The sequence below is a fragment of the Gallinula chloropus genome (genome assembly GCF_964237585.1).
Source record: "Gallinula chloropus genome assembly, chromosome: 17".
In the NCBI taxonomy this organism is placed as follows: Eukaryota; Metazoa; Chordata; class Aves; order Gruiformes; family Rallidae; genus Gallinula; species Gallinula chloropus.
The window spans coordinates 1593003-1619473 of record NC_140102.1 but is presented as its reverse complement, the minus strand read 5'-3'; the positions used below and the strand labels follow the sequence as shown (position 1 = coordinate 1619473).

Here is a 26471-nt window from a genome sequence, read left to right as displayed (position 1 = left end):
CCTGCGCTCCCCCCACGCCACAGCTCTGTGCCGGCCTCGGGCCTGGCGTGGCCTGAGACACCGCTGGAGACCAGCGTGGCTGGGAGCTGGGGTGTGGGCAGGCAGGGCCGGTGCTTGTCCCCTTTGGTGGGGGTGAGGGGACACGGGTGAGGCTCAGCACTGATGGTGAGTGACCCCCACCCAGCAGGAAGAAGGGGCTGGGGGGAGCGGGGCTGTGGGGGAAACCAGGTTTTACTGCCTGTGGGGATGTGGGGGGCTTGGTGGGATGAGCTCCCCTTGCGCCCGTCTGCTGCTGGGGAGGTGGGGGCTCATGTCACCCCCTTAGGGCTGTGTGAAGGTGGAGCAAAGCTGTGCCCCCCCACCCTGTGCTCCCACCATACCCCCTGGCAGCACAGCTCCTGTTCTGGGGAGTAAAGACAGCCTGGCTGAGCCTGGGTGGGGAGGTGCAAGGGGGAAGAGGTTGCCGTGTTTGGGGGGCTGTGGCTGTGTCCCCAGGCAATGGGTCCTCGCTGACAGCGTCTCCACATGTGTCCCCAGGGCCAGTGAATGCTGCTGGCTGCTGTACTCCTGCTGCTGCTCCTGCTGCTCATCTGTGCCAAGATGTCCAACCCTCAGCCCGGGGATGAGGAGAAGCCGCCACGGAGCCCGGCAGAGCAGCCGGCAGCTCCCACCACAGCCAAACCCCTGGCCCAGCCAAGACCCCCGGACCCCAACCCGCCCCGGGCCGGGGAGCAGGAGCAGATCGCGGTGTACAACCCTGCTGCTCTCCGCCGGCCGGCCCTGGCCAAGTTCGTGCTGGGCTCCTTTGAGGACAACTCCTCTGACGATGAGCTGGTGGCCACGGCCTTCAGGGTGGGCAGCCGCCGCAGCAGCCTGGCCACGGCGGGGGGGCCCGGCACCGAGCCCCCCGTTGCGGCTGCCCCGCTGGAGCCCACCGCTGGCATGAGGTACGGCATGAGGGGTCGGGAGCGGCGGTAGGGCAGAAATACCCCGTTTGGGGGGCGGGTGGGTGCGTTTCTTGGGGACCCTGTTGCTAAACTTGGGGTGTGGGTGTGGGTACTTCTCAATGCCCCCCCGTCCTGCCCCTGTTCGCTTGGTGCAGCATGAAAAAACCCCATTGCTCCTGTTTTTCCATGGCTTTCCTGCTCATTTTGCTGCATCTCTCCATCCCTGCACCACCTCCTGGGGCTGGAAAAGGCCGGGATGATGCACTGGCCACGGTGGGCATGGGCGTGGGGGTTTTCTTGTGCGGCAAGACAAGATCTGGTTGCAGTGGTTGGGAGCATCTGGTGTTTGCCCTGTGCTTGCTGTCCTGTCAGGGACACGTTCTGTGTGTGGGCATTGCTGGGGGTGTTTCCTGGGGTGCCGTGAGCTGAGCCAAGCCTTCTGACGGGGGCTATGTGCTTGCACACACACTTGCACATCCATTTGCACTTCCACTTGCACACACAAAGGTTGCCCTGTGCCCCCAAGGACCCGCTCACAGGCTCACTGCTTCCACACTGGGGGGGATGCTAACACACCCCTGGTATTGCACAGCATCCCAAGAGGATGGGGTTACGCAGGGTGCTCCCTCGCCCCTCCTGCCCTTCCCCTGCCCACGCAACTATTGCAGATAAGTGACTGAAGGTGGAAAAGTAGCTGGTTTTGCGTGGAGTCAATAAAAGCAGATGAGCTTTGCTCCATGGGGAGCTTCACTGTGACTTTAACCTGGTGTCAGCAGGGCTGTGGGGCAGCTCACTGCTGCCTGGCCACTTGTGCTGGGCGGCTTCCCCTGCGAGAGCAGCTGACGGCTGCTATAAATAACTGGAAACAAAGCGCTGCTGCCCGGCTCCTCCCGACTCCAGTGCTCCCAGTTAAAAATAACAGCCCTTTGGCTGCAGGGATGTGTATGACACTTGACAGCCCCACGGTGCCTTCTTGCCTAGCCGGGGTTTGGGGTGGTTTCACACACCGCACTGCTGGTGGGTTATCGGTGCTGCTCATCCGTGTGTGAGCACAGGAGGGATTTCCTTGGGTTGGGTTGTGGATGTGGCCATTGCTGTTTGCAGGCTGGGATGGGTGTGCTGGGACAGGCTCTGTGGAGGGATCTGGGGAGGTGAGAGGGAAGCAGGCAGAGCCAGAGCCAGGGGATGTGTGATAAACCCAGCGCTGAGTGATGCGCTGCTCCAGCTACTCCCTGTGTGTGTGGAGAGATTGGGACATATCCCAGCCTCCCAGGGGGGTTCAGCACATTTCCCCTTATAACCAGCGTGCCAAGTGCTTCTTGTGTGAAATCAGCTCTTTCTGGGGGAAAGGTGGGGGACACTGGTCCTCCTTCCTCTGCTGTTTCATAGCTCACCCGTGGAATGTCAAACAACTGCTCAAAACCTGGCTGAGCCATGAGGGGGGGATGTGAACCTGCTAATTAAAACATAAAGTAGCTTAAAGCTCTGGGCAGAGCTGTGGGAAGGCACGGTCCTGGCTGCTGGGGAGGACCCAGCCTGCCCACGATGGGCTGTGGGTGCTGCCAGACCCTTTGGCACCCGCTGCACCCGTGCCAGGAGGTGGGAGGCGCGAGGCTGCCTTATAGCTGCTGGGGCTGGAGCTGTGCTGGGGGCTGGTCTGTCTGTCTGGCCACTGCTGCAGCCTGCTCCGACTTGCCCACTTTGGGGACGTGCAATGGGCTCTGAAACCAGGAACAGGCTCCGGAGGGCACGGAAATGCCTTCGGTGGGAAAGCATGGTAAGGGTGAGTCTGGCCATTGGGTTTGGAGGCAGCAAGCCCGGTAGGACCCCAAGGAAGGGATGCTCTGTGTCATCCCATGCACCCACTGTTTCTCCTGCCACCCCCCTGCGCGCAGCTGGGCTGCTCTGGGTGCCCTTGGGGGGTGTGGGGGGACTGATGCTGCTCTGAGACAGGGTGAGCTGGGAGCTGCAGGGGCTCTGCAGTGCACCTTGGCTGCGTGTCACGGTGTTAGGAGTGGGAGTGGGTCTGTGCTGGGGCTGCCTTTCAGCCCCATGAGAGTGTCCCCATTCCTCATGCCTCAGAGTGGAGTTGTGGTGCATTTCCAGCTGCAGTGGGCTGGCAGCTGTTAGCAGTGCAGAAGCAGGTCTGGCCGTGCCACCAGACACAGGGATGCTTCCACCCAGCCTGGGCAGCTCTCTGCTCCCTGACACTGATACCCCAGGATGCTTGTCTGGTGCAGCAGGGTCTCAGTCCGTCCCTGTGGCTGCAAGTCTACTCCTTGCAGTGCTGGAATCAGCGTGGCCCTGTGGCTGCTGGGGAAGGGGGTGTGTTAATTGCAAAACACACTCTGTCCCCCCCGAATCACTTGCCCCTTGTAACTCAGCCAAAGCCAGTTCAGCTCCGCAGGGTTGCAGTGGCTGTTAAATGCCCCCGGAGCGGTCTGGGTGGGTGACAGGGAGGTGAATGCTGATGATCCCTGCGTGTGTCCACAGGGCCAAGGGCTTTACTGCTTTCCTTGGGAGAAACTGAGGCAGGGGCAAAGGCTGGTCCCTGCTGCGGGCAGAGCTGACGTCCCTGGGGGGGATCCTCAGCCGGCAGCCGCGCCAGAGGAGGGTGTGCTCACCTTCCTGCGGGCTCGCTGAGCGCTGCCGTGTCCTGCTGCAGGCCCAGCATGTCCGGGCTGCACCTGGCCAAGAGGGGCCGCGAGCACAGGAAGATGGACCTGCAGCGGGACTTCACCGTCGCCTCGCCGGCGGAGTTCATCACCCGCTTCGGGGGCAACCGCGTCATTGAGAAGGTCTCTACCCCCTCACCCCGCACGCCCCTGCCTTTGCCCTGGGCAGTGGGTCATGGCTCTCCATGGCAGCGTCCTCAGGTGATGCTGAAGGCTCCAGTGCCCATCTGCCTCAGGCTGATGGCAGCCCCGGGCAGCGTGTCACCCAGCGTTCCCTGCCATAGCAAGCTGGGAGAGGGAAACCCTCCCGGCACTGCCCTTGCCTGGTGGCTGCTGGCAGGCACAAATGAAGGCCAAAGTCCCGTCCTTCATTAGCCTCAGGCATCAAGGCTGCTGCTGAGGAGCCTCCTGCGCTGCCGGCACGTACAACCAGCTCTCTCCGCCCCCCCTGCTTCACTCAGCACACCCAGCCCTCCCCTCCACGCTGCTGTCCCTCAACCCCATGCCCCAGCAGCAAGGAGAGGCTTCAGCCTGATGCCCCTGTCCCCCCTCTACCCCAGGTCCTGATCGCCAACAACGGCATCGCGGCGGTGAAGTGCATGCGCTCCATCCGCCGCTGGGCCTACGAGATGTTCCGCAATGAGCGCGCCATTCGCTTCGTGGTCATGGTCACCCCTGAAGACCTCAAGGCCAACGCAGGTAAAAGCATCCCAGCGAGGGGAGTGCTGGGCAGGGGCAGCCCCTTCCTCCTCCCTGCACTGACAGGGGGGCAGGAGGGGGGGTGTCTGCACAGCACAGGGGTCACACACGTCCCTCCTGTGTGTCCAGGAGTAAGACGTTTCCCCCGTGCCGTCTTTCAGAGTACATCAAGATGGCAGATCACTACGTGCCCGTCCCTGGGGGGGCCAACAACAACAACTACGCCAACGTGGAGCTCATCGTGGACATTTCCAAACGGATCCCAGTGCAGGTAGCAGGCCCACAGGGGCCTCCCACCTCTTTGCCAAGGAACGCAGATGGGGAAAGAGTGTCCCACAGAAATGGGGTGATGTCCCTCCCGTGTGGAGAAGCCAGTCAGGATGCTGTGGGTGATGGGAGAAGGGCAGCATGGGGAGGTAACGGCTCGTGCTGCTGCTTCTCTCATGGCAGGCGGTGTGGGCTGGCTGGGGACATGCCTCAGAAAACCCCAAGCTGCCAGAGCTGCTGCAGAAAAATGGGATAGCTTTCCTGGGTAAGTCTGGCTGCCCCCAGGACTCCCCCGTTTCCTGGGTTTCCCCTGTCATGCTCACGCTGTCGCAGCATTCACGGAGGGACGCTGGGTGGGAGCAGACCCCGTGGGCTGCCCAGCTAGGGGACAGCTTGGGCTTCCCCTGGAGAAGAGTCAAGCTCCATCCCAAACCAGGCAGTGGGTTTGCAGGGGGCTTCCTGTGCCCCCACTCTGCAGAAGGGCTGGTGGTGCTGGCTCAGTGGGGAGCAGCTCTCTGCAGCACCCATGTGATGGGGCAGGGCTGGCTCAGCTCCCCCCTTCCCTCCCTGTCTGAAGGTCCCCCCAGCGATGCCATGTGGGCGCTGGGTGACAAAGTCGCCTCCACCATCGTGGCTCAGACAGTCCAGATCCCCACACTGCCGTGGAGCGGGAGCGGTAAGCCTCTCCTCCCCAGCCCTGCGAACCGACCCTGCACCCCACTTCCCTCCTCCCTGCCTTTCCTTCTCCCCTAAAGCAAGCACCAGGGTTGGGGTCCTCAGCCCGGCTTGCTGCAGAGGGGCTGCAGGCATTGGGACCCCGCAGCAGCTGAGCGGCTGCTGGTTCAGGTTGGGGGGGTTTGGAGATGGGGGGCATAGAAACAGGGAAAATGGTGTGTGCCAACGTGGGGTCCCCAGGCACAGCCAGGATGCCATGCCACCCTGGCAGTGACCATAGCCCTGCCCATGCCTGCAGGTCTGGTGGCCCAGTGGTCTGAGGAGGACCAGAAGAATCAGCAGATGATCAGTATCCCCCTTGAGACATACGCACAGGGCTGCGTGAAGGATGTGGAGGAAGGCCTGGAGGTAAAACTGCACCCAGGGGCAACTGGTTCTCCCTTGCCCACCATTATTCCTCCTCGGAGCCTGCATGGCCCGGCCCTTTTGGCCTCCCAGCACACCACAGTGATGGCAGGGCTGTTGCAGCAGCCGTTTGTCCCCCTGCATCGACACAGCTCAGGGCAATCCTGCTCGGGGGGTGCACGTTACTGGGGTAGGGTGGACTGTTGGGGCGATGGGTTGGGATCCAGAGCACTTGGGTCATTTCAGTCCTTGTCCCCTCTCAGGTGGCCAAGACAATCGGCTACCCGCTGATGATCAAGGCAGCAGAAGGCGGCGGGGGCAAAGGCATCCGAAAAGTGGAGGCAGCGGAGGAATTTGGTGCCAGTTTCCGGCAGGTGAGCGGTGCCCGGAGCCCCCATCCCTGTCCCCATCCCACCCTGGGTCCTGCTCCCACCCTGGGTCTCTCACGCTTCCCTCCTGGGCTCAGCAGGGGACCTGCCTCTGTGCTGGGATGAGTTTTTTGGGGGATGATGCCAGAGTACAACCCTCTCCCCTGCTGCAGGTCCAGGCAGAGGCTCCCGGGTCCCCCATCTTCCTGATGAAGCTGGCGCAGCACGCGCGGCACCTGGAGGTGCAGGTGCTGGCCGACGAGTACGGCAACGCCATCTCCCTCTTCGGCCGCGACTGCTCCATCCAGCGCCGGCACCAGAAGATCATCGAGGAGGCGCCCACCACCATCGCAGCGCCCTCCGTCATCGAGGTGATGGAGCAGGTGGGTGACCCCGTTCTTAGGGGGTTTGTGAGAACCTGGCCTGGGTGTATTGATTGGGGGTTTATCTGAGACTCCATAAGGAAGGGAGGGACCCCTGAGCTGAGCGGGGAGCCCCCCCCTAGCCTTGCTGGTCTCCCTGGGCCTGCGCAGTGACGCTGCCGCCGTTCCCCGCAGTGCGCGGTCCGCCTGGCGCAGATGGTGGGTTACGTGAGCACGGGCACCGTCGAGTACCTCTACGGCGAGGACGGGAGCTTCCACTTCCTCGAGCTGAACCCGCGGCTGCAGGTGGAGCACCCGTGCACGGAGATGATCGCGGACGTGAACCTCCCTGCTGCCCAGCTCCAGGTACCTGAGCGCTCACACGCGGCTTTGATGAAGCCCTGGTGTCGTTTAGGGAGAGGTGCTGGGCTGGAGCCTGGCAGAGGGAAGGGCTCTCATCTCCCAGGGTGTAGGGTGCCAGTGGAAGCAATGCAGCATCCCTCCTTCATCCCCGGCTCCTCGCTGGGAGCTGAGGCCTGCGGCGTGGTGCCTCTTCCCCTCACTCTTCAGATCATCTGTCGATGTCTCCAGGCTGTAGCTCTGACCCTAAAGTCCTCTTCTGGCAGCTAAACCCCCCCTGCTTCTAATGCAGATCGCGATGGGCGTCCCCTTGCACAGGATAAAAGACATCCGGGTGCTGTACGGGGAGAGCCCCTGGGGCGATACACCCATCTGCTTCCACAGCCCCACCAACCCCCCTGTGCCCAGGGGCCACGTCATCGCCGCCAGGATCACCAGTGAGAACCCCGAGGAGGTGAGCCAGCGGGTGGGATGGGCTCTCACGCCAAGGGATACCAGGCTTTGCCCTCCCCTGTCCCACCACATGAGTCTCAAGCTTGGTTTCTCCATGTCTTCTGCTCTGTCTTTGCTCAGGGCTTCAAGCCCAGCTCGGGGACGGTGCAGGAGCTGAACTTCCGCAGCAGCAAGAACGTCTGGGGGTACTTCAGCGTGGCGGCGACCGGGGGGCTGCATGAGTTTGCAGATTCCCAGTTCGGGCACTGCTTCTCCTGGGGAGAGAACCGGGAAGAGGCCATCTCGTGAGTGTGGCAGGACAGGGTGGAGGGTGGGTGTCCTTGGGAAGACTCACAATCCATGTCCAGGCTGGGAAAAGGGGCTTTTACCTGAGAGGTCTGGAGCAGGGCTTGTTTTTGCTGCAGAGGACAGCTGGACAAAGTTTTCAGGCTGGAGTGGTGCCACAGCCCCGGTTCATCAGCAGGATCATTGCAGGGACCTGCTAAGCCCAGGCTTAGAGCCACTGACATCAGCGCTCGTTCTGCAGCCAAGGAACACGTCAGGCACCTGCCTTGGCATTTTCAGTGCTTTACTCAGTTAATACTGACCGTGGGGCTGTTTCATCCAGCCCTGAGGGCACCCAGGGCACCCAGAGCTCCTCACCCCGGTCCCTGCAGATCCCGGATTCCCTCAGCTGAAAGCTGAGTGCTGCCTCGTCAGTCGTTCACGGTGGGTTTTGCTCCCTCAAAGGAACATGGTGGTGGCCCTGAAGGAGCTGTCTATCCGTGGGGATTTCCGGACCACAGTGGAGTATCTGATAAAGCTGCTGGAGACAGAGAGCTTCCAGAACAACGAGATTGACACAGGCTGGCTGGACCATCTGATCGCTGAGAAAGTGCAGGTTGGGTGGGACCAGCTGCCCTGGGGGGGCTGTCTCTGCTCCCCTTCTGGTGTAAGAGCCAAACATTTCCCCCCCTCCCCAGGCTGAGAAGCCGGACACGATGCTGGGTGTCATCTGTGGTGCCCTGAACGTCGCTGATGCTGCCTTCAGAACCTGCATGACCGACTTCCTGCACTCGCTGGAGAGGTGTGAGCAGGGGCTGCCCCTTGGGGGCTCGGCTGTGCCGTGGGCATGGTGGGTGCAGGGAGCGTGTCCTGAACCCCCAGCAGCCTGTGCATCTCCTATGGGCATGGAGATCTGTCTCTCACTCCCTGGGCCCCTTCCCATTGCAAATCTGGAGGCAGAAGCACTGTGAGAGCTGGGGAGCGGGTATCTGCCGTGCCACAGCTCTGGCTGTTGCTTTATCTGGAGAGGGGAAAACCTTTCACACTTTGGAAGGGCAGCAGCTTGGCTGAGCACAGCTGGCTTTTGTTTCCACACCTGAACATCAAGGTTATTCCTCCAGCCTTGGAGGACGCCCGGCGCTCTCCCCTCACCCTTATCTGGGTGGGTTGTGCCAGTGCCTGGCTGCCTCTGGGTGCATTGTTACACGGGGGTCCTTTAAAGCAGATCCTTGTCCCCTCCTGCAGCCAGCTGGGAGCTCCAGCAGCGCTGCTGACACCTCGCACACTTGGCTCCGTGCCGGCGTGCCAGCCCAGCGGCGCTTGTGCTGCCTGACCCGGCCCTTGTGTTCCAGGGGACAGGTGCTGCCAGCAGCCTCCTTGCTCAACATCGTCGACGTGGAGCTCATCTACGAGGGCGTGAAGTACGTTCTCCAGGTGAGGGCTGGGCCATGGTCCTCCCGAACCAGCGCTTCTCCCAGGGACAGGGACACACACTCCCATCCCAAAGGAGAAAGGCTCAAGGAAGGCAAGGATGTCCTTCAGAAACATGTAACACACAAACGAGGTCGTTAACCTCACTTTAATGAGACAGATGTTTTCATACATCCTGTTGGTCCAAGTTTTATCAAGGACCTCCTTTTTTTTTTTTGGCTTTTAAACCCAATTAGTTGAACTTCATGTGAAAAACTCCCTGCTCAGGTGAGCCATGAGTTAAACCAGCTCTGGGCTGTGAGTTGGACCGGCTCTTTGGGGTGGCCTGAGGTTGCTGCCTCTTGTCTGTCCCCATCCCCAGCACAGCCGCGTCCCGTGACAGCACGCCACTCCTGTGGGAGATACTCTTCACCCCCCAACCCTTCCCACCAGCCCCCAGGAAGGTCACAGCAGGAGTTGTGGGGGGGTCACACTGAGGGTTCTGCTGCCTGCAGGTTGCCCGCCAGTCCCTGACGACGTACGTCATCATCATGAACCGCACTCACATAGAGATAGATGTGCACCGGCTGAACGACGGCGGGCTGCTGCTCTCCTACCACGGCAACAGCTACACCACCTACATGAAGGAGGAGATTGACAGGTGCCTTCTCATGGGCCCCCACTAACCCCCCATTGCCGGCCAGCGGCTGGTCAGTGAGACCTTTCCCTCTCCTCCAGGTACCGGATCACCATCGGCAACAAGACGTGTGATTTCGAGAAGGAGAAGGACCCCACGGTGCTGCGCTCACCCTCCGCGGGGAAGCTGCTGCAGTACACGGTGGATGACGGTGGCCACGTAGCCGAGGGCAGCGTCTTCGCAGAGATTGAGGTGAGTTTTACAGGGGAGCCCTGAGAAACCCCACTCCCACGGCACGGGCACGTGGCTAGGACCAACCCCACCGGCGCTGCCGTGGTGCCTGAGGTGCTGCAGCGCGTGGGAGCTGCTCATTCAGTGACTGTTTGGCCCATCCTCAACCAGGTGATGAAGATCATCATGACGCTGGCGGTGGAGGAGGCGGGGAGGCTGCACTACGTCAAGCGGCCGGGCGCGCTGCTGGAGGCGGGCTGCGTCATAGCCCGGCTCGAGCTGGATGATCCCACCAAAGTGAAGCCTGTGAGTCTGCTGGGGGCTGGGGATGTTTGCTGGGGGGAGAAGCGGAGGAGCTCCCACTGCTGGGGCACCCACAGGCACGTGTCCCGTGCTGGCACGGGGTGGCACTTGTGTGACCATGCCATATCTTCCGCCCGGTTGTTCTGGGGCTCCAGCAGCTGCTCCGTGCGCTGCGGTGTCACTTGGGGTGAGCATCCCATGCACGCTTGCTCAGTGGGCAGAAGCTCACAAGAAAATCCTTAGTGTTGTTCATAGCACCTTCTCTATATCTCCAGTTTCTCTGCGCTGTCATGTCAGGGCACTGACAGAGACATGAAGCTGAACGTCCTTCCTCTGTGCCGAACCAAAGTGGGCACTGGAGGGGCTGTGCCAGATTCTCTGGGGCTGTCAGGGCTCTTGGTGGGGGCCACATCCCATCTCAGTAAGGACCTTGGCCAGCCCACCTCCCTCCGCTCTCTCCAGGCACAGCTGTTCACAGGGGGGCTCCCGGCACACCAGACCCTTCCCATCACTGGAGAGAAGCAGCACCAGGTGCTCCGCAACGTGCTGGACAATCTCACCAATGTCATGAATGGTTACTGCCTGCCTGAGCCCTACTTCAGCACCAAGGTGGGTGCTGGGGGCAGAGGTGGACCAGGGGGGTCATAGAATCACAGACTGATCTGGGTTGGGTCACCAACCTCCAGGCCTGGAGCTACACAAGGTTGCCCAGGGCCCCATCCACCCTGGCACTGAACACCCCCAGGGATGGGGCACCCTCCCCCTCTCTGGTCCTGCCCTCCTGCCTCGTTTTTGCCATGATGGCAATGCAGGGAGTGCCAGGGGGTGCAAGGAGCACCAGGGGATACAGGCAGTGCCAGCTTCTGCTCCTGGCAGGTGAAGGAGTGGGTGGCACAACTGATGAAGACCCTGAGGGACCCCTCCCTGCCGCTCCTGGAGCTGCAGGAGATCATGACGAGCATCTCGGGAAGGATCCCGCTGTCCGTGGAGAAGTCCATACGGAAGGTGATGGCGCAGTACGCCAGCAACATCACCTCCGTGCTCTGCCGCTTCCCCAGCCAGCAGGTGAGGGGCAGGGCTGCACCCCGCAGCTCGGCCTTCCCTTTCCCTTTCCCTTTCCCTTTCCCTTTCCCTTTCCCTTTCCCTTTCCCTTTCCCTTTCCCTTTCCCTTTCCCTTTCCCTTTCCCTTTCCCTTTCCCTTTCCCTTTCCCTTTCCCTTTCCCTTTCCCTTTCCCTTTCCCTTTCCCTTTCCCTTTCCCTTTCCCTTTCCCTTTCCCTTTCCCTTTCCCTTTCCCTTTCCCTTTCCCTTTCCCTTTCTTCCCTCCTCCTTCTTTCTTCTTTCCTCCTTCTCCTTTCTTCTTTCCCCCCTTCTGTATGGGGCTGGGGGGGGAGCTGGCAGCCCTGCAGCTGTGCTGACCCCAAGCCATGTCCCATCCCTGCAGATCGCCAACGTGCTGGACACCCATGCAGCCACACTGCAGAGGAAGGCCGAGAGGGAGGTCTTCTTCATGAACACACAGAGCGTGGTGCAGCTGGTGCAGAGGTGAGCCCAGGATCCCCCCACCCCCCGAGTCCCTTCCCCACTGCCTCGCAGCACGCTGGGCTCTCGGCTCCCCAGGTACCGCAGCGGCATCCGGGGCTACATGAAGGCAGTGGTGCTGGACCTGCTGCGACGCTACCTGCAAGTGGAGACGCAGTTCCAGCATGGTGAGGGCTTTGGGGGGCTCTCAGAGGGGTTGGGAGGGGTCTTGGGGGGGTCAGTGGGGCTCAGCATGCTCTGCCCCACAGCTCACTACGACAAGTGTGTGATCAGCCTGCGGGAGAAGTGCAAACCCGACATGACCCCCGTGCTGGAGAGCATCTTCTCCCACGCCCAGGTGGCCAAGAAGAACCTGCTGGTGACCATGCTAATCGTGAGTCCCACCTGCACCCTGAGACACTGTGGGGAACAGCCCTGGAGCCAAAGAGCTCTCTGTGTGGCTGCAGGGCCATCACAGCCCTGCTTTCCCATCCCTGAGGAACTGCTCCTCTGCTCAGCACACCCCAGGGTTTGGGCTTTGTGTTTGAGCACCTGTCCCCACCTCATCACGTTGCTGCACTTGGTTCAGAGCAGGGCATTTCTCCTGGGTCTCATCCCTGTTGCTCAATGCAGGGGACATGGGGACGTGGGACAAAGCTACAAAGGGCTGTGGAGATGCTGAGGGGACCAGAACATCTCTCTATGCAGAGAGGCTGAGGGACTCGGGGCTGGTCAGCCTGGAGAAGAGAAGACTGAGGGGAATCTTCTCAGTGCTGAGAAACCTGTGGGGGGTGGGCTCAGGAGGAGGGGTCAGTCTGTGTTCAGGGTGCCCAGGGACAGGGCAAGGGGCTGTGGGCACAAACTAGAAGTTCCCCCTGACTCTGAGAAGGAACTTCTTTGCTAGGAGGGTGTCAGAGCCCTGGGCCAGGCTGCCCAGAGAGGCTGGGGACTCTCCCTCCATCTCTGGAGACATTCCAACCCTGTGATGCTGGGTGCTGTCCTGTGCAGCCTGCTGGAGGGGACCCTGCTCTGGGGGGGTGGGACTGGGGGATCTCCAGAGGTCCCTCCAAGGATCTGTGAGGGGGCTCGAGCTGAGCCAGGGCAGTGTGTGTGTTGCAGGACCAGTTGTGTGGCCGTGACCCCACGCTGACAGACGAGCTGACAGCCATCCTGCACGAGCTGACACAGCTCAGCAAGACCGAGCACTCCAAAGTGGCGCTGAGAGCCCGGCAGGTCAGCAACAGCCACCCCATCCCTGTGCCCACCCTGTCCCCACCCTGTCCCCACGCTTCCAGCTGCCTCTCCCCTTGCAGGTGCTCATTGCTTCTCACCTGCCCTCCTACGAGCTGCGGCACAACCAGGTGGAGTCCATCTTCCTCTCCGCTATCGACATGTACGGACACGAGTACTGCCCTGAAAACCTCAAGGTTGGGAATCGCCCCTTTTTCCACAGGGGAACTGGGGGGGCTGTGGTGGGGAGGTCTGGCTGTGGTGGGGAGGTCTGGCTGCAGGTGGCTTAGTCTCAAAAACAGTCGCAGGAGCAGTAAAAGCCTTGCTGCACTGCCAGGGTGGAGCAGAGCAGGGGTTGCACCCTGGTGCTGCCAGTCCCCTTCTGCCGCTCCTGGCACTGGCATCTGGCTCCACATCTGGATCTGGGGGTGTCCCATGGTGGAACTGGGTGTCCCATGGTGTGCTGGTGTCCCATGGCACCCCAGTGACCAGTCCTGCATGGCCCCACATTGAGGAACCCCTCTGGAACATGCCTCTGCCATCCTGCGATGGGACAAGGGGGTCCCGTTTCATCCTTGCCCTAAAGTTTCCTTTCTCCCCCCAGAAACTGATCCTCTCAGAAACCACCATCTTCGACGTGCTTCCTGTCTTCTTCTACCACACCAACCAGGTGGTGCGCATGGCGGCGCTGGAGGTGAGGGCTGGGGGGGCAGCGGGGGGCACGTGAGCCCCGAGGGGTGGGATGGACGTGTGAGGTGGGAGCAGGGATGAGGTGCTGCCTCCTGCTCCCCCTCCCAGGTGTACGTGCGCCGCGGGTACATCGCCTACGAGCTGAACAGCCTGCAGCACCGGCAGCTCTCGGATGGCACCTGCCTGGTGGAGTTCCAGTTCATGCTGCCCTCCTCCCACCCAAACCGGTACGGGGGTCCCCACACGCCTGCCCTGCTCCCCTGGACACGGTCCTTTTGGCAAAGCTGTTGGGTTTGTAATCTCCCTGCAAAGCACAGGGACCCTCAGAGGGAGCTGCCTGCTGCCTGCTGCCTTTGCCAGCAGAGCAGGATGAGGCCTCTCCAGGTGAGGGTCCCGTGTGGGCCCCAGCAGCCATGCCTCCACCCACTGCTGATGTGGCTGCCTTGCTCCCCCGTGCAGGATGTCTGTCCCCATCAGCATCTCCAACCCTGACCTGGCCCGGCACAGCACCGAGCTCTTCATGGACAGTGGCTTTTCTCCCCTGAGCCAGCGGATGGGAGCTATGGTGGCCTTCGACAGATTCGAGGACTTCACGAGGTGGGATGCAGGGATGTGCCTGGCTGCTCACATGGGTGCTTTTTGGGTGCTGCTGCAGTCATTAGAGAGCAAAAGCAGGTGGAAGAGCCAAAGCTGGTGGTGGTTAGGCAGTGCTCGGGCCAGGGGTGGTCTCAGTTACACGGTGGGGACAGGACATGTCATCTGGGGACACGTGGAGCCTGGTGGGAGCTTGTCTGGCACAGATTAAACATCTCTGTCCTTAAACGCAGCTCAGAGCTGCGTTTCCTGAACTGTGGCTTTGCCCAGCCAAGCTGGCACATGTCCCCAGGCCACCATGCTGGTACCCATGTCCTGGGACCATGGCACCATCGGCCAGGGGGTGGGCATGAGGGGCTGACCTGTCTCCCCATCCCCACTGTTTGGGCAGGAACTTTGATGAAGTGATCTCGTGCTTCACCGACCCACCTTCGGAGAGCGCGCTCTTCAGCGAGGCACGCGCCACCGTCTACGAGGAGGAGGATGCCAAGGTGGGTGTGCTGCTGCTGCTGCTGTCCCCACGCTGGGTGGTGCTGGGGTGGCAGTGGGACTGCTGGTCAGGTTTGACTGGGGAGTTTTGTTGCCAGAACATCCGTGAAGAGCCGATCCACATCCTCAACATCGCGCTGCGCTGGGCTGAGCACGCAGAGGATGAGATGCTGGTGCCCATCTTCAGAGCCTTTGCCCAGTCCAAGGTCTGTTCTGGGGCTGGACCCCACCTCATTGCAGACCCTGCAAGCCAGGGCACCATATCCCAAGGAGCTGCCTCATCCCCGCTGTGCAGTGCTCCCCAAAACCCTGCACTCCCTCAGTGGAGACTCAAATCTCTCACGACTGGTGGAACCTTCTGTTTCCCCACAGAGAAACATCCTGGTTGACTGTGGTCTCCGAAGAATCACGTTTCTCATTGCCCAGCAAGTGAGTGCAGCCTCCACCAGGTCTCACATCGTGCTTCCACCTCCCCAAACCCCTGGAAACATCTAGAAGTACCTTATAGGCACAGCATTGCGTGGGGGGGATGCACCTACTGCGTGCTGGGAGTTAATTAATGAGGGATTCAAGGAGTGATTCATCTGTGTTAGGCTAAAGTCTCCACTAAAGCAGGGGTCCTGTGTGACCACTCCATAGCTTTTGGCTCCTGTGTGACCACTCCACAGCTTTAAGATGCCTTTAAAAGCTGTGTGTCACTCCCAGCTCCTTTCCTTTTGGGGAGGGGGAACCCTGCAAGCCTTTTCCTTTCTAGCAAATTCACGGAAAAGCAGGAAAACCCTCCATGTGCCAGGATTACTCACTGTGAGCTCTCTCTCCCCCTTTGCTCCAGAGGGAATTCCCCAAGTTCTTCACCTTCCGAGCGAGGGACGAGGTAAGAGCTGCAGTAAAAGGAGGGGCTGGCTGATGCGGGCTGGTCGGCTGCCTGCTCACCGCCCCCCACCCTGCACCCCACCAGTTTGCTGAGGACCGGATCTACCGGCACCTGGAGCCAGCACTGGCCTTCCAGCTGGAGCTGAGCCGCATGCGCAACTTCGACCTGACGGCCATTCCCTGCGCCAACCACAAGATGCATCTCTACCTGGGGGCTGCCAAGGTGCAGGCGGGCGCCGAGGCCACCGACTACCGCTTCTTCATCCGCGCCATCGTGCGCCACTCCGACCTCATCACCAAGGCAAGGCGGTGCTGGCAGCTCCCCCCACACACACCCCCCAGCTGCGTGGGTATTTGGGGTGCCAGGGTTGCGCTGGCCACCCCTGAGCCGCCCCGTGCACCCCACAGGAGGCTTCCTTTGAGTATCTGCAGAACGAGGGCGAGCGGCTGCTCCTGGAAGCGATGGATGAGCTGGAGGTGGCCTTCAACAACACCACCGTCCGCACCGACTGCAACCACATCTTCCTCAACTTCGTCCCCACCGTGGTCATGGACCCTTCCAAGGTGGGTTTCTCGGTGTCCTGCTTCCTGCTGTCGGTGTGGTGCTGATCTGGGGGTGGAGGATGTGTTGTACCTGTGCTTGGTACTGCCCCATGCTCGGTACTGGCACCCCCCATGCCAGCTTTCTGACCCAGTCCCATCCAGTGCCCACCCAAACCCCAGCTGGGGGATGGATTCGGCAGCCCCAGGGCCTCCTGCAGCTTAATTTCTGTGCCAGACCTTCGCTGTGGGCTGATTGCTGGGGAAGTGCTGAGGTTTCACCCTTTGCTGTGACCTTTTGGCCGACCAGGGGGTTCACTGGAGGGCACGAGGGTGGGTGGCAGCTCTTCCCTGTGGTCTGAAGGAGCGGGGCTGTGTCCATTCGGGAGGATGCACAGCACCATCTTCCCTCTTCCTGGTGGAGAGTCTGGATGGCAGCGCCACTCCCTGGGGATGGAGGAGTGGATGGGGAGAAGGGGTTGCCCAAAGCAAATCTGAAATGGCTGTTTGGGGTGGAGATGCACCAGGGCTGCTCCAGCCTTGGCTTTGGGGACAGCGGTGTCCCCAGAGCCACGGACCCAGCCGCGTGCTGTCCCGTGCCCAGATCGAGGAGTCGGTGCGGTCCATGGTGATGCGCTACGGCAGCCGCCTCTGGAAGCTGCGGGTCCTGCAGGCCGAGGTGAAGATCAACATCCGCCTGACGCCCACCAGCACCGCCATCCCCATCCGCCTCTTCCTCATCACCGAGTCCGGCTACTACCTGGACATCAGCCTCTACAAGGAAGTGCGGGACCCCAGCACCGGCAGCGTGAGTAACCGCAGGCAGCGGTGGCGAGCGGGGGAACCACGACTGCTCGAGCAGCTCTGGAGCAGCTTTGAGCTGGTTTCCACAAAAATCCTCATGCCCCTGCGATGCTGATCCATCCCAGAGCTCCCAGGACTGTGTGGCAGCATTCCCAGGGCCGTCCCAGTTCAACTCCCCCCCCCATTGCTGCATCCAGTTGGGACCCTCGGGGTGATGCTCCAACATCACGCTGAGTCCCAGGGGTGCTGCTGGTCTGTAGTCAGGCAGAGTTTGGACTCAGAGGCGAGGTCAGTGTTAGGGTCTTACCAGTACTTGCAGCACAGCAGCTTTGTGCTCTGTCCTCTCAACGCCAAAGAACGGGGTGGAAAATCATGGGGTTCACTTGAGTAGAGCCCCAGGCACGAGCATCTTGGCCAGGCAAAGCTCTGCTCTGCCCCGCAGGCTCTGGCACCTCCAGGTTGCAGCTGCAGCCAGGGAGGGGGCAGGCAGCCAGGGAGGGGGCAGGCAGCCAGGGAGGGCAGGCAGCTGACCCTCTGCCCTTCTCTCCAGATCATGTTCCAGTCCTACGGGGACAAGCAAGGCCCGCAGCACGGGATGCTGATCAACACCCCCTACGTCACCAAGGACCTGCTGCAGGCCAAGCGGTTCCAGGCACAGTCCTTGGGCACCACCTACGTGTACGACTTCCCCGAGATGATCAGGCAGGTGAGTCCAGCAGAGCACAAAGAGGCTCCAAACTATTGCCTTTGCTTTTCTTCCCCATGAGCCAGCAGTGTGTCCCAAGCCAAGAAGACCAGCGGGATCCTGGGGGGCATCAAAAGGAGTGTGGCCATGCTTTCAGCTCCTGCTGCTCACCGTGTCTCTCTCTGCAGGCTCTCTTCAAGCTGTGGGGCTCCTCGGATCTGTACCCTAAGGATGTCCTGACGTACACTGAGCTGGTGCTGGACTCGCAGGGGCACCTCGTGCAGATGAACAGGGTCCCTGGAGGGAACGAGGTAGCGGGGGGGCGATTTGGGAATGGGGTGAGGGGAAGCACTGCAGGGAATGGCTGATCTGGTCCAGCTGCCCTGGTCCAGCTGTGCCTAACGCCCAGGAGATGCTCCTCACTCAAGCACTTTGTCTGTCGGTTGATGCCGCCTGCAGCTCAGGCTCCATCCCTGTTTTGGGGCAGGTGGGGATGGTTGCTTTCAAAATGAAGCTGAAGACCCCCGAGTATCCGAAGGGGCGTGACATCATCCTCATCTGCAATGACATCACACACAAGATTGGCTCCTTTGGGCCTGAGGAGGACCTGGTCTTCCTGAGGGCCTCAGAGCTGGCGCGGGCTGAGGGCATCCCCCGCATCTACATCGCTGCCAACAGCGGGGCCCGCATCGGCTTCGCTGATGAGATAAAGCACATGTTCCAGGTGGCCTGGGTGGACCCTGCAGACCCCTACAAGGTGTGTGGGCACCTCCCTCCTCTCCTCCTGCAACAACAAACCACAGGGGACTGATTTGGGGAAGGAAGGAGTGAGATAAATCTGGAAGTGGGAGATGAATGTGTGGGATCGGTGCTGGTTGGGGGGGAGCCCACAGCTGCCCCCAGCACCACAGGGATGGTTCCTTCTGCTTTCCCCAGTGGGGTGGAGATAAAGGTGCCTGTGCTGGCATGGCTGGTCCCTCTGGTCCTCATCCTGGAGCTGCTGTGGATGCTCAGGGTGGGTTTGGAGAGGGGCGATGTCCCACATGGGCATGTGCACAGGTGGCTCCGTAATTCATCCGCCTCCTCTTTGATTTCAGGGGTTCAAGTACCTGTACCTGACTCCCCAGGACTACACAAGGATCAGCGCCATGAACTCGGTGCACTGTGAGCACGTGGAGGAAGGGGGTGAGTCCAGGTGAGCCCTGCTGTCCCATGGGGTGCACAGAGCCACCCCAAACCCAGGCTTACACCCCCCCCCAGGATCCAGCTCCCGCATCCTGGCTCAGCATCCTGCCAGACACACCGCACAAGTGAGCACTTCCCTCCATCCTGCCCACCCCACCGTGGCTCTGCTTTATCCACAGGTATGTCCTCCTGGACATCATTGGCAAGGACAACGGATTTGGGGTGGAAAACCTGCGAGCTGCTGGTACCATCGCTGGGGAGTCCTCTCGTGCTTATGATGAAATAGTGACCATCAGCATGGTACAGCTGTGACCCCTTCCCCTGCTACACTCCTCCCCTCTCTCCTTGCTTTAACATCACCCTTGGGAGGAATAACTCCTAGGTGTAACTCCTGTGGAGCCAGGGAGCATCATTCTCCTGGCACTCACAGACTCTGCTGCAGCCCAGTCTTCCCAGTAACCCCCTGTGTCCTTGTGCACGTGTCCAGGTCACTTGCCGTGCCATCGGGATCGGCGCCTACCTGGTGAGGCTGGGCCAGCGTGTCATCCAGGTGGAGAACTCCCACATCATCCTCACCGGCGTCACGGCTCTCAATAAGGTACCACCACCAGCCACGTGTCCCCCCTGGCACCTCAGACCAGAGGGAACGTGCCCACACAGAGCTCTGACAACCAACAGAGCGAGGAGCAGCAGCTCCTGGGTTAGCAGGGACCATCTGTGTGTCTGTTCATGATTCCAGGTGTTGGGACGGGAAGTTTACACCTCCAACAACCAGCTGGGAGGGGTGCAGATCATGCACAATAACGGCGTCTCCCACATCACCGTCCCTGATGACTTTGAGGGGGTCTACACCATCCTGAGGTGGCTCTCCTACATGCCCAAGGTTAGGAGGGTGCTGCGGGATGGCAGCGTGGGGTGGTACCCTGCACCTGCCTGGTGACCTGCCCCGTGGGGCTCTCCCTTGCAGGACAACCTGAGCCCGGTGCCTGTCACAGCTGTGACTGACCCCATCGAAAGAGAGATCGATTTTGTCCCTTCCAAAGTGCCCTACGACCCCAGGTGGATGCTGGCAGGAAGGCCCCATCCCAGTAAGCAAGAGTGGCCCAAACCCTGTGCAGCAACGCTCCTGCACGCGTCTCGTGGCTGCAGCCCCCCATCCCAGTGCTTTCTGTCAGGGGTTGGTGCACAGGGACCCTTCAGCGCTCACTGGTTTCCCCTCTGCTCTGCAGCTCTCAAGGGGACCTGGCAGAGTGGCTTCTTCGACCAGGGCAGCTTCCAGGAGATCATGAGGCCGTGGGCTCAGACGGTTGTGGTTGGCAGAGCGAGGTGCTGCTGGGGGCAGGGGATGGACCCCAGGGTGGAGAGCAATGCCAGGGGGCTGCGTTGCATTGTCCAGTGCACTCAAGCCCTGGCACTGGTTTTGGGATGGGGACGGGGGGAAAACCTCTCTGGTGGGATTGGGGTGCAGCGTGGAGGGGAACCAGCCCCGGCTGAGGCCCCCCTGTCTCTCTGCAGGCTGGGAGGTCTCCCGGTGGGTGTCATCGCCGTCGAGACCCGCACTGTGGAGGTGACGATCCCTGCAGACCCCGCCAACCTGGACTCGGAGGCAAAGGTGTGTGTGTGGGGGGAGACCTGAGTGTGGGCAAGCAGCAGCCAGGGGGGAGGCAGGGGAAGAGCTTCCCATAGTTCTTTGGCATTCCTGATTTTCCATAAGGACCGGTGGCACCAAGAGCGCTTGGCCAGTGTGTGTTCTTCCAGCTCTCGCACCAGCGTGCCAGCACGGTGTGTGAGGAGGCACCGGTGGGATGCTGACCGGTCTCAGCCCTGCTGCTCCCCATCTCTTGCAGATCCTCCAGCAGGCTGGGCAGGTCTGGTTTCCTGATTCTGCCTTTAAAACAGCCCAGGCTATTCGGGACTTCAACCGGGAGCATCTCCCGCTCATCATCTTTGCCAACTGGCGAGGCTTCTCCAGCGGCATGAAAGGTACCTGGACATCTCAGGGCACCTGGATCCCCGTGTTGGGGTGTGCCATGCCACTGGCACCCCTGCCAGCCCACAGGTCCTGGCATGACCCAGCTTGCCAGGATCCTGCCTGCACCGCTCTGAGACATGGGGTTTGGCTGGGGAGGTGACGGGGCATCACCAGGTCCCAGCTCCCAGGGCTTGGTGGCTTCCTGCTGGGTGGGTTTTGGGGTGCTTGTCTTGGTCTTTCCAGTGGAGAAGGTGGCTTTGGGAAGCTAGGAGGAGGCAAGGGACAACAGCCTGGCCCGGGGTGTCGGCACACCCGGGCACTGAGTCCCTCTGGCTTTCAGACATGTACGACCAAATGCTGAAGTTCGGCGCCTTCATTGTCGACAGCCTGCGGGACTTCAAGCAGCCCGTCCTGGTCTACATCCCGCCCCACGCGGAGCTGCGGGGAGGCTCCTGGGTGGTCATCGACTCCACCATCAACCCCCTGTACGTGGAGCTCTACGCGGACAAGGAGAGCAGGTCAGCACCCCAAACACTCGTGCATCCTCCATAGCCTGTGTGCCTGGGGTCTGCGGGGTCACAGTCCCACTGGCAGACACCTCCACTCGCTTGAGATGTGTATTTTTTACCCTTGAATTAATCAAAGCCACCAGCTAAAAGTTCCAGGGCTCTCACAGAGCAGCACAGCAGGTATGTCCTTGGGGATGTCCTCCTGTGTCCAGTGAAGGCTGGGAGCAAGTAGAAGGTTGTTTTGAGGGGGGCAGGAGGCGTTTTCTCTGGATTAAGGCATGTTGGAGCAAGCTGGAAGGAGTGGGAGGGTAGGCAAGAATCCCAGGCTGGAAACCAAACACTTTCAGGTTTCTTCTCTCTCTAATTCTCAGACAAGAGTGTTCCCTGGGCCTCGTGTCCCAGAATTTATTTGTCTGCTTGACCAAAGTTTCCTTCCAGGGGAGGCATTTTGGAGCCTGGAGGAACAGTGGAGATCAAGTTCAGGAAGAAAGATCTGGTGAAGACCATGAGGAGGATTGACACTGTCTATGCCAAGCTCGTAGAGCAGCTGGGTAAGGGAAGGGCGTTTTGGCTTGGGGGCATCATCATCAGCATGTTAAAACACAGCCCTCAAACACCATGGTGGGAACCATCAGGAAATCCTTCTGTGTTCCTCCATGGCAATTCCTCATGGCTTCTTTGCCAAGGGGCTGGGGGGGTACTCCAAAACACCCACATCTCTTGAGGGGTCCATAAATGGTGCTGGACTCTTCTCCCACGCTTTGAGATGAAGGGTGGCCATGGCCATGCTGAGCCAGCGCCCAACGAGGTGGCACGTGGTCGTTACAGAGCTGCCCTTAAGGCCTGGCTCTCCTGGTGGGGCTGTGCTGGGAGGTCCTTGGCCCCAGACCCCTCCACCCTGCTACAACACGGTCCCACAAAGTCCCTGTAAATGCCACCTCCTGCCTCTCTTGGGGCAGGGGGGTACAGACATCCTGAAGCAAAGGGGTGTGACACAGGGCACCCCATTTCCTGGCAGGGGTGCCTGATGTAGGAGCCCAGACCCCCAGCGGGCTGTGGACCCCATCAGAGGGGTGGTGGGTGGGCTCCTCAGCACCGTGTCCCCCGCAGGGACCCCGGAGCTGCCCGAGGCACAGCGCAAGGAGCTGGAGAAGCAGCTCAAGGCCCGGGAGGAGCTCCTGCTGCCCATGTACTACCAGGTGGCCGTGCACTTCGCCGACCTGCACGACACCCCGGGCCGCATGCAGGAGAAAGGAGTCATCACGGTGAGCCAGGGCATCGGTGGGGGCTGGTGCTGGGAAGGTGGGGGGCAGAGTCCTTTCCCAGGGCTCTGGGCTCAGCTTAAAGCACCGTTCCTGCCCTGGGTGCTGCTCTCTGCTCCAGAGCTGCCTTCAAACCCGCCGGGGCGAGCGGTGAGTTGCTCCACATCAGCCCCTCTTCTTGGGGCAAAGCTGAGCCAGGGCTGTGCCCCCCTTTCTGCAGGACATCCTGGAGTGGAAGAACGCCCGCTCCTTCCTCTACTGGCGGCTGCGGCGGCTGCTGCTGGAGGAGATGGTGAAGGTGGAGGTCCTGAAGGCGAACAGCGAGCTGAGCCACATCCACATCCAGTCCATGCTGCGGCGCTGGTTCATGGAGACCGAGGGAGCTGTGAAGGTATCCCTGGCTTCCCAAGGCACCCCTGCACCCAGGGGACCCAAGGACTGTCCCTTTGCTCTCCTGTTGCTCAGCCCTTTCCTTGGTGCCTCCCTGAGGGATGAAACACGTGGTGGGAATTACCTCTCTGCAGCCTGTGCTGGGGTGGGTGGCTGAGCAGCACTGAGCCTGGGGCTGGCTCCCCAGCACGGTGACCTCAGTTGGGTGCTGGAGCTCAGTGGTAGTGAGGTGGCCCCTGAATAAACATGGGCCTCCTTGTTTTCTACCATCAGACAGGGCTCCCCAGGGCAGAGGAGAGATTGGGGGTCTTTCCCTTTGAGCTGCTCTCAAGTGCAAGCACCACACACACACACACATAGTGCCACATGCAAGCAGAGCTGCACAGTGAGGCCATGCAAAGGAAACCTCCTCTGCCCTGGCTTTCTGCACTTTACACACCCCACCAAGCTTTCCTCAGGTTCTCCTTCTAGACTGAACCTCTAGCAGCTGTTGGGGAGGGGGGAGTGTGCTGCACTGTGCAGGACAGAGAAGAGAAATCCCTTTGTGTCACGGGAGGAACACAGCCCAAGGATGCAGCAGAAGGATGTGGGGAGGAATCAGGCTGTGCAGGCAGCAAGACCCCCAGCCCACGGAGCTTCCCTCCCCAGGGCTACCTCTGGGACAACAACCAGGCGGTGGTGGAGTGGCTGGAGAAGCACATGCAAGAGGACGACAGCGCCCAGTCGGCCATCCGGGAGAACATCAAGTACCTGAGGCGGGACTACCTGCTCAAGCACATCCGGAGGTGAGCGGCTGCAGGAGCTGGGCTGCCCAGGACAGGGGGTCCCCTGGGTCAGGGACGGTGGCTGGTGGGGACAGGGCAGTTCCTGCTTCGCCCCTGAGGCAGCTGTCCTCTCCCCTCTGCCTTGCAGCTTGGTGCAAGCCAACCCCGAGGTGGCCGTGGACTGCATCGTCCAGATGGCTCAGCACATCACGCGGGCGCAGAAGGCCCAGGTCGCCCATCTCCTCTCGCGGGTGGATAACGACAGCCCCTCCTGAGCTGGCGGCCTGTGGGGCTGGAGGGGGACACGCTGCTGCTCAGAGGCCAAACCTCCCCGCCCCACCCCGTCCATCAGCCCCCAAACTGGAGCCTGGGACTCTTACCCATGTGCCTAGATAAAGGATGCTGGTGTTTGTATTTTAAGCCATGAAGATGGGCTCTCCATCCATGCAAGGTTCCCTCTGGCGCTTCAACAGAGGTGCAGCCTGGCAGAAGAGAAACTTGCCCTGAGCCTGGAGCCTGGTACAGAAACTGGTTTTAAAAATGATCTGAAGTCTTTTATTGCTGTGGAGTTGCAAGCCCTGGCCTTGGTCTTCAAAACAAGCACCAGTGTTGGACATGTCTCGTGAGACCGGGCGGAGCTGGAAGTGCAAACCCACAGCACAGGCACCACAGGGAGCGGGATGAAGCAGGAGGTCTCCGAGTGGCTGGGCACCAGCACGAAGAAACCTAAACCCTGCTTAAGAACCAGTTTCAAACTGGTGTTATGTTATAATAAACTCAGGAACTGTGAGGAGCAATTTGTCTCATCCTTCCCCTGGGTGGGGAGCGACCAGTAGCTGTGACTATGAGGAGCTGGTGCCCCAGACCAGACGTCATTGAGCCGTGCTGGGTGCTGCTGCAGTGGGAATGCCAATGGACCCACCAGTGTTTGGCTGACCTGATGGTTCCTCTTTCCACTCCCACCACAGCTCCTCCAGGTGCCTTCAGCCTGCAGAGAACAGAGAGGAGGGAGGACACAGCTACGGGGGCTCCTGCCCCAGCCACCCGGTTCCTCCGCTGAAGCACAGGACCAGGGTGAGCTCTGGTCTCCTCAGACCTGTACCCCCCTCCTTGGGTGGCTCCAGCTGGCTTGGTTCATGGTGGGGGCAGTTTGAACACGAGTTTTCTCCTCTGTCCTGTCACCACCATGGGTTTGGCTTTGGCTGGTGAAGGGGGAGGCACGATGGTGGTGGAGGGTGGGACACCTGGTTCAAGTGGAGTGCAGGGATTGTGGAGGTGTTGGACACCTCCTCTGCTGGGGGGTCCCACCAGGCTCTGTGGAGGGGTCTGTCCTGGGGCTGGAGGTGGGAAGGGACTTTGGGGACGCTTGCTGCTTTGAAAAGTGTCAGGGAAGGGGGTGCTGATGCTGGGAAGGGGGTGCTGATGCTGTGCAGGAGCCGAACCACTGCCAATAAAAGGAGCAGAGTTCTCACAGAGTTTTCCTGAGCTTTCTCTTGTCATTGGATAAACACAGTGGATCTGATTCTATGATCCATGGTTCTCTGATCTGAGCAGGGGCTGGTGCTCTGCCACGTGCAGCACAGCTGCTGTGTGGGTGCAGAGCAGCTCCTCCCATCCCTCCCCTGGGCACCTGTCTCTTAACCCCAGCTCTCTGCGCCTTTGGGCACCAAGGTTTTCAGGCTGCAGCTGCCAGCCAGGAGAAGGGTTTCACACAGTGAATCCCTGTGAACCTTCCCCCTCCCGGAGCCAGGGACAGACAGACCCCTTGGCCACAGGACTGTGCCTGTAGAGGCAGCAGCGCCTGGCCAAGCTGCTCCCAGAGATCAGCCCTCACTTCCACCTGTAGCTGGGACATGCTTTGTGCAGGGAGGAGAGGTTGTTCTGTCACTTGGGTTCGGGAGAAGGGTCTGTGACACTGTGGCTGGGGTCAGCTGGGGCTGAGCTTTGTCCCCAGCCATAAGCTGTATGAAGTTTATTTCCTCCCTGGGCTGGATTTCCAGGAGCAGACGCCCCAGAACCCCTCTTCAGTGCCCGGCCCCAGAGCAGGGACAGTGCTGCACAGTGTAGAACAGCCCAGGCTCAGTGCTAAGAAAGATTTATTTAAAAACAAACAAAGACATGGTGATGATGCTGGTCACAGCCACTGATCCTCAAGCACATTGGTTCTGCAGCAATAAATTATGACATGGAACACCGTGCCCTGCCTGAAGAGGCTGAGGTGGGCACATCCCCAGGGGGGTTGGATACAGGCACAGAGGTTTTTCTAACCCCTGGACTTTGCAGTGATGTGGCCCCCAGCCCCCTCTGTGTTTTCAGTGTGGGACTGAGGAGCCTGTGAGCTCATGGATACATCACCAGGCCCTGACAGGCTGGGGAGCCCCACAGACACACAGGGACAGGCTGAACACGGGGTACAGATCGTGGCCAGGGAGCTGGGAGGAGCCTGAACACTCAACTCCACATTCACACTTCACTTTTTGTGTTTTCCAGTGTTTCAGCCCCATTTTCTGCAAGGTGAGTTTGGTACCAGGGATGTGGGAGGGGGTGACAATATAAGAACACTCTGTTAGAGTCAGTTTGACAGGTTAATGAGGAAGGACAGACAGTCACACAGCAGTAGGGACGTTACAGTATTTGGTCTCTGAAATATTTTTACCCCCCCTGGGAGTTGCACAGTTTCCAAAGTGCTTATTTAAAGGGAACACAGTGTAACAGCAGGGACTGAAGCTGTTGCCTTTTTGACCATGAATAACTTAGTGGGTGTGAGACAGGTTCCTGCAGCATTTCAAACAGTCCAACAGTGCCCAGTTTACATAATTTCTTTTCATAACAATAAATATAAATAAATTTACAAACAGTAATACTGCCTAGCACAGGGACAGACAGAGGCACAATGCACAAGGCTACAC

The 26471-nt window shown here is 60.4% G+C and overlaps 1 protein-coding gene across 1 annotated transcript; it reads left to right on the top strand.

The window, feature by feature from the left end:
- The first annotated feature begins 98 nt into the window (after positions 1-98).
- ACACB (acetyl-CoA carboxylase beta) lies at positions 99-24917 on the top strand. Its single transcript, XM_084271827.1, has 53 exons — positions 99-165; positions 538-947; positions 3613-3745; positions 4183-4321; positions 4483-4592; positions 4772-4853; positions 5166-5264; positions 5562-5671; positions 5932-6042; positions 6210-6419; positions 6594-6764; positions 7051-7212; positions 7332-7495; positions 7941-8091; positions 8174-8277; positions 8828-8909; positions 9401-9546; positions 9624-9774; positions 9925-10059; positions 10519-10665; positions 10933-11121; positions 11499-11599; positions 11675-11763; positions 11845-11969; positions 12695-12808; positions 12889-13002; positions 13410-13499; positions 13604-13722; positions 13955-14092; positions 14481-14580; positions 14677-14784; positions 14951-15007; positions 15411-15452; positions 15537-15752; positions 15860-16015; positions 16596-16799; positions 17346-17501; positions 17669-17791; positions 17968-18237; positions 18578-18675; positions 18845-18965; positions 19153-19263; positions 19405-19548; positions 19633-19753; positions 19895-19991; positions 20181-20277; positions 20513-20648; positions 20978-21155; positions 21585-21697; positions 22257-22411; positions 22629-22799; positions 23447-23583; positions 23711-24917. The coding sequence occupies exons 2-53, from the start codon at positions 547-549 to the stop codon at positions 23835-23837; spliced, it is 7125 nt and encodes a 2374-aa protein (XP_084127953.1). The 5' UTR covers positions 99-165; positions 538-546; the 3' UTR covers positions 23838-24917.
- The last annotated feature ends 1554 nt before the right edge of the window (positions 24918-26471 follow it).

Coding starts and splice junctions, on each gene's coding strand:
- ACACB (XM_084271827.1), top strand. CDS start 547: ATGCTGCTGGCTGCTGTACTCCTGCTGCTGCTCCTGCTGCTCATCTGT. Junction 11,970..12,694: donor TGCTGGTGACCATGCTAATC/GTGAGTCCCACC, acceptor TGTGTGTTGCAG/GACCAGTTGTGTGGCCGTGA. Junction 16,016..16,595: donor TGGTCATGGACCCTTCCAAG/GTGGGTTTCTCG, acceptor TCCCGTGCCCAG/ATCGAGGAGTCGGTGCGGTC.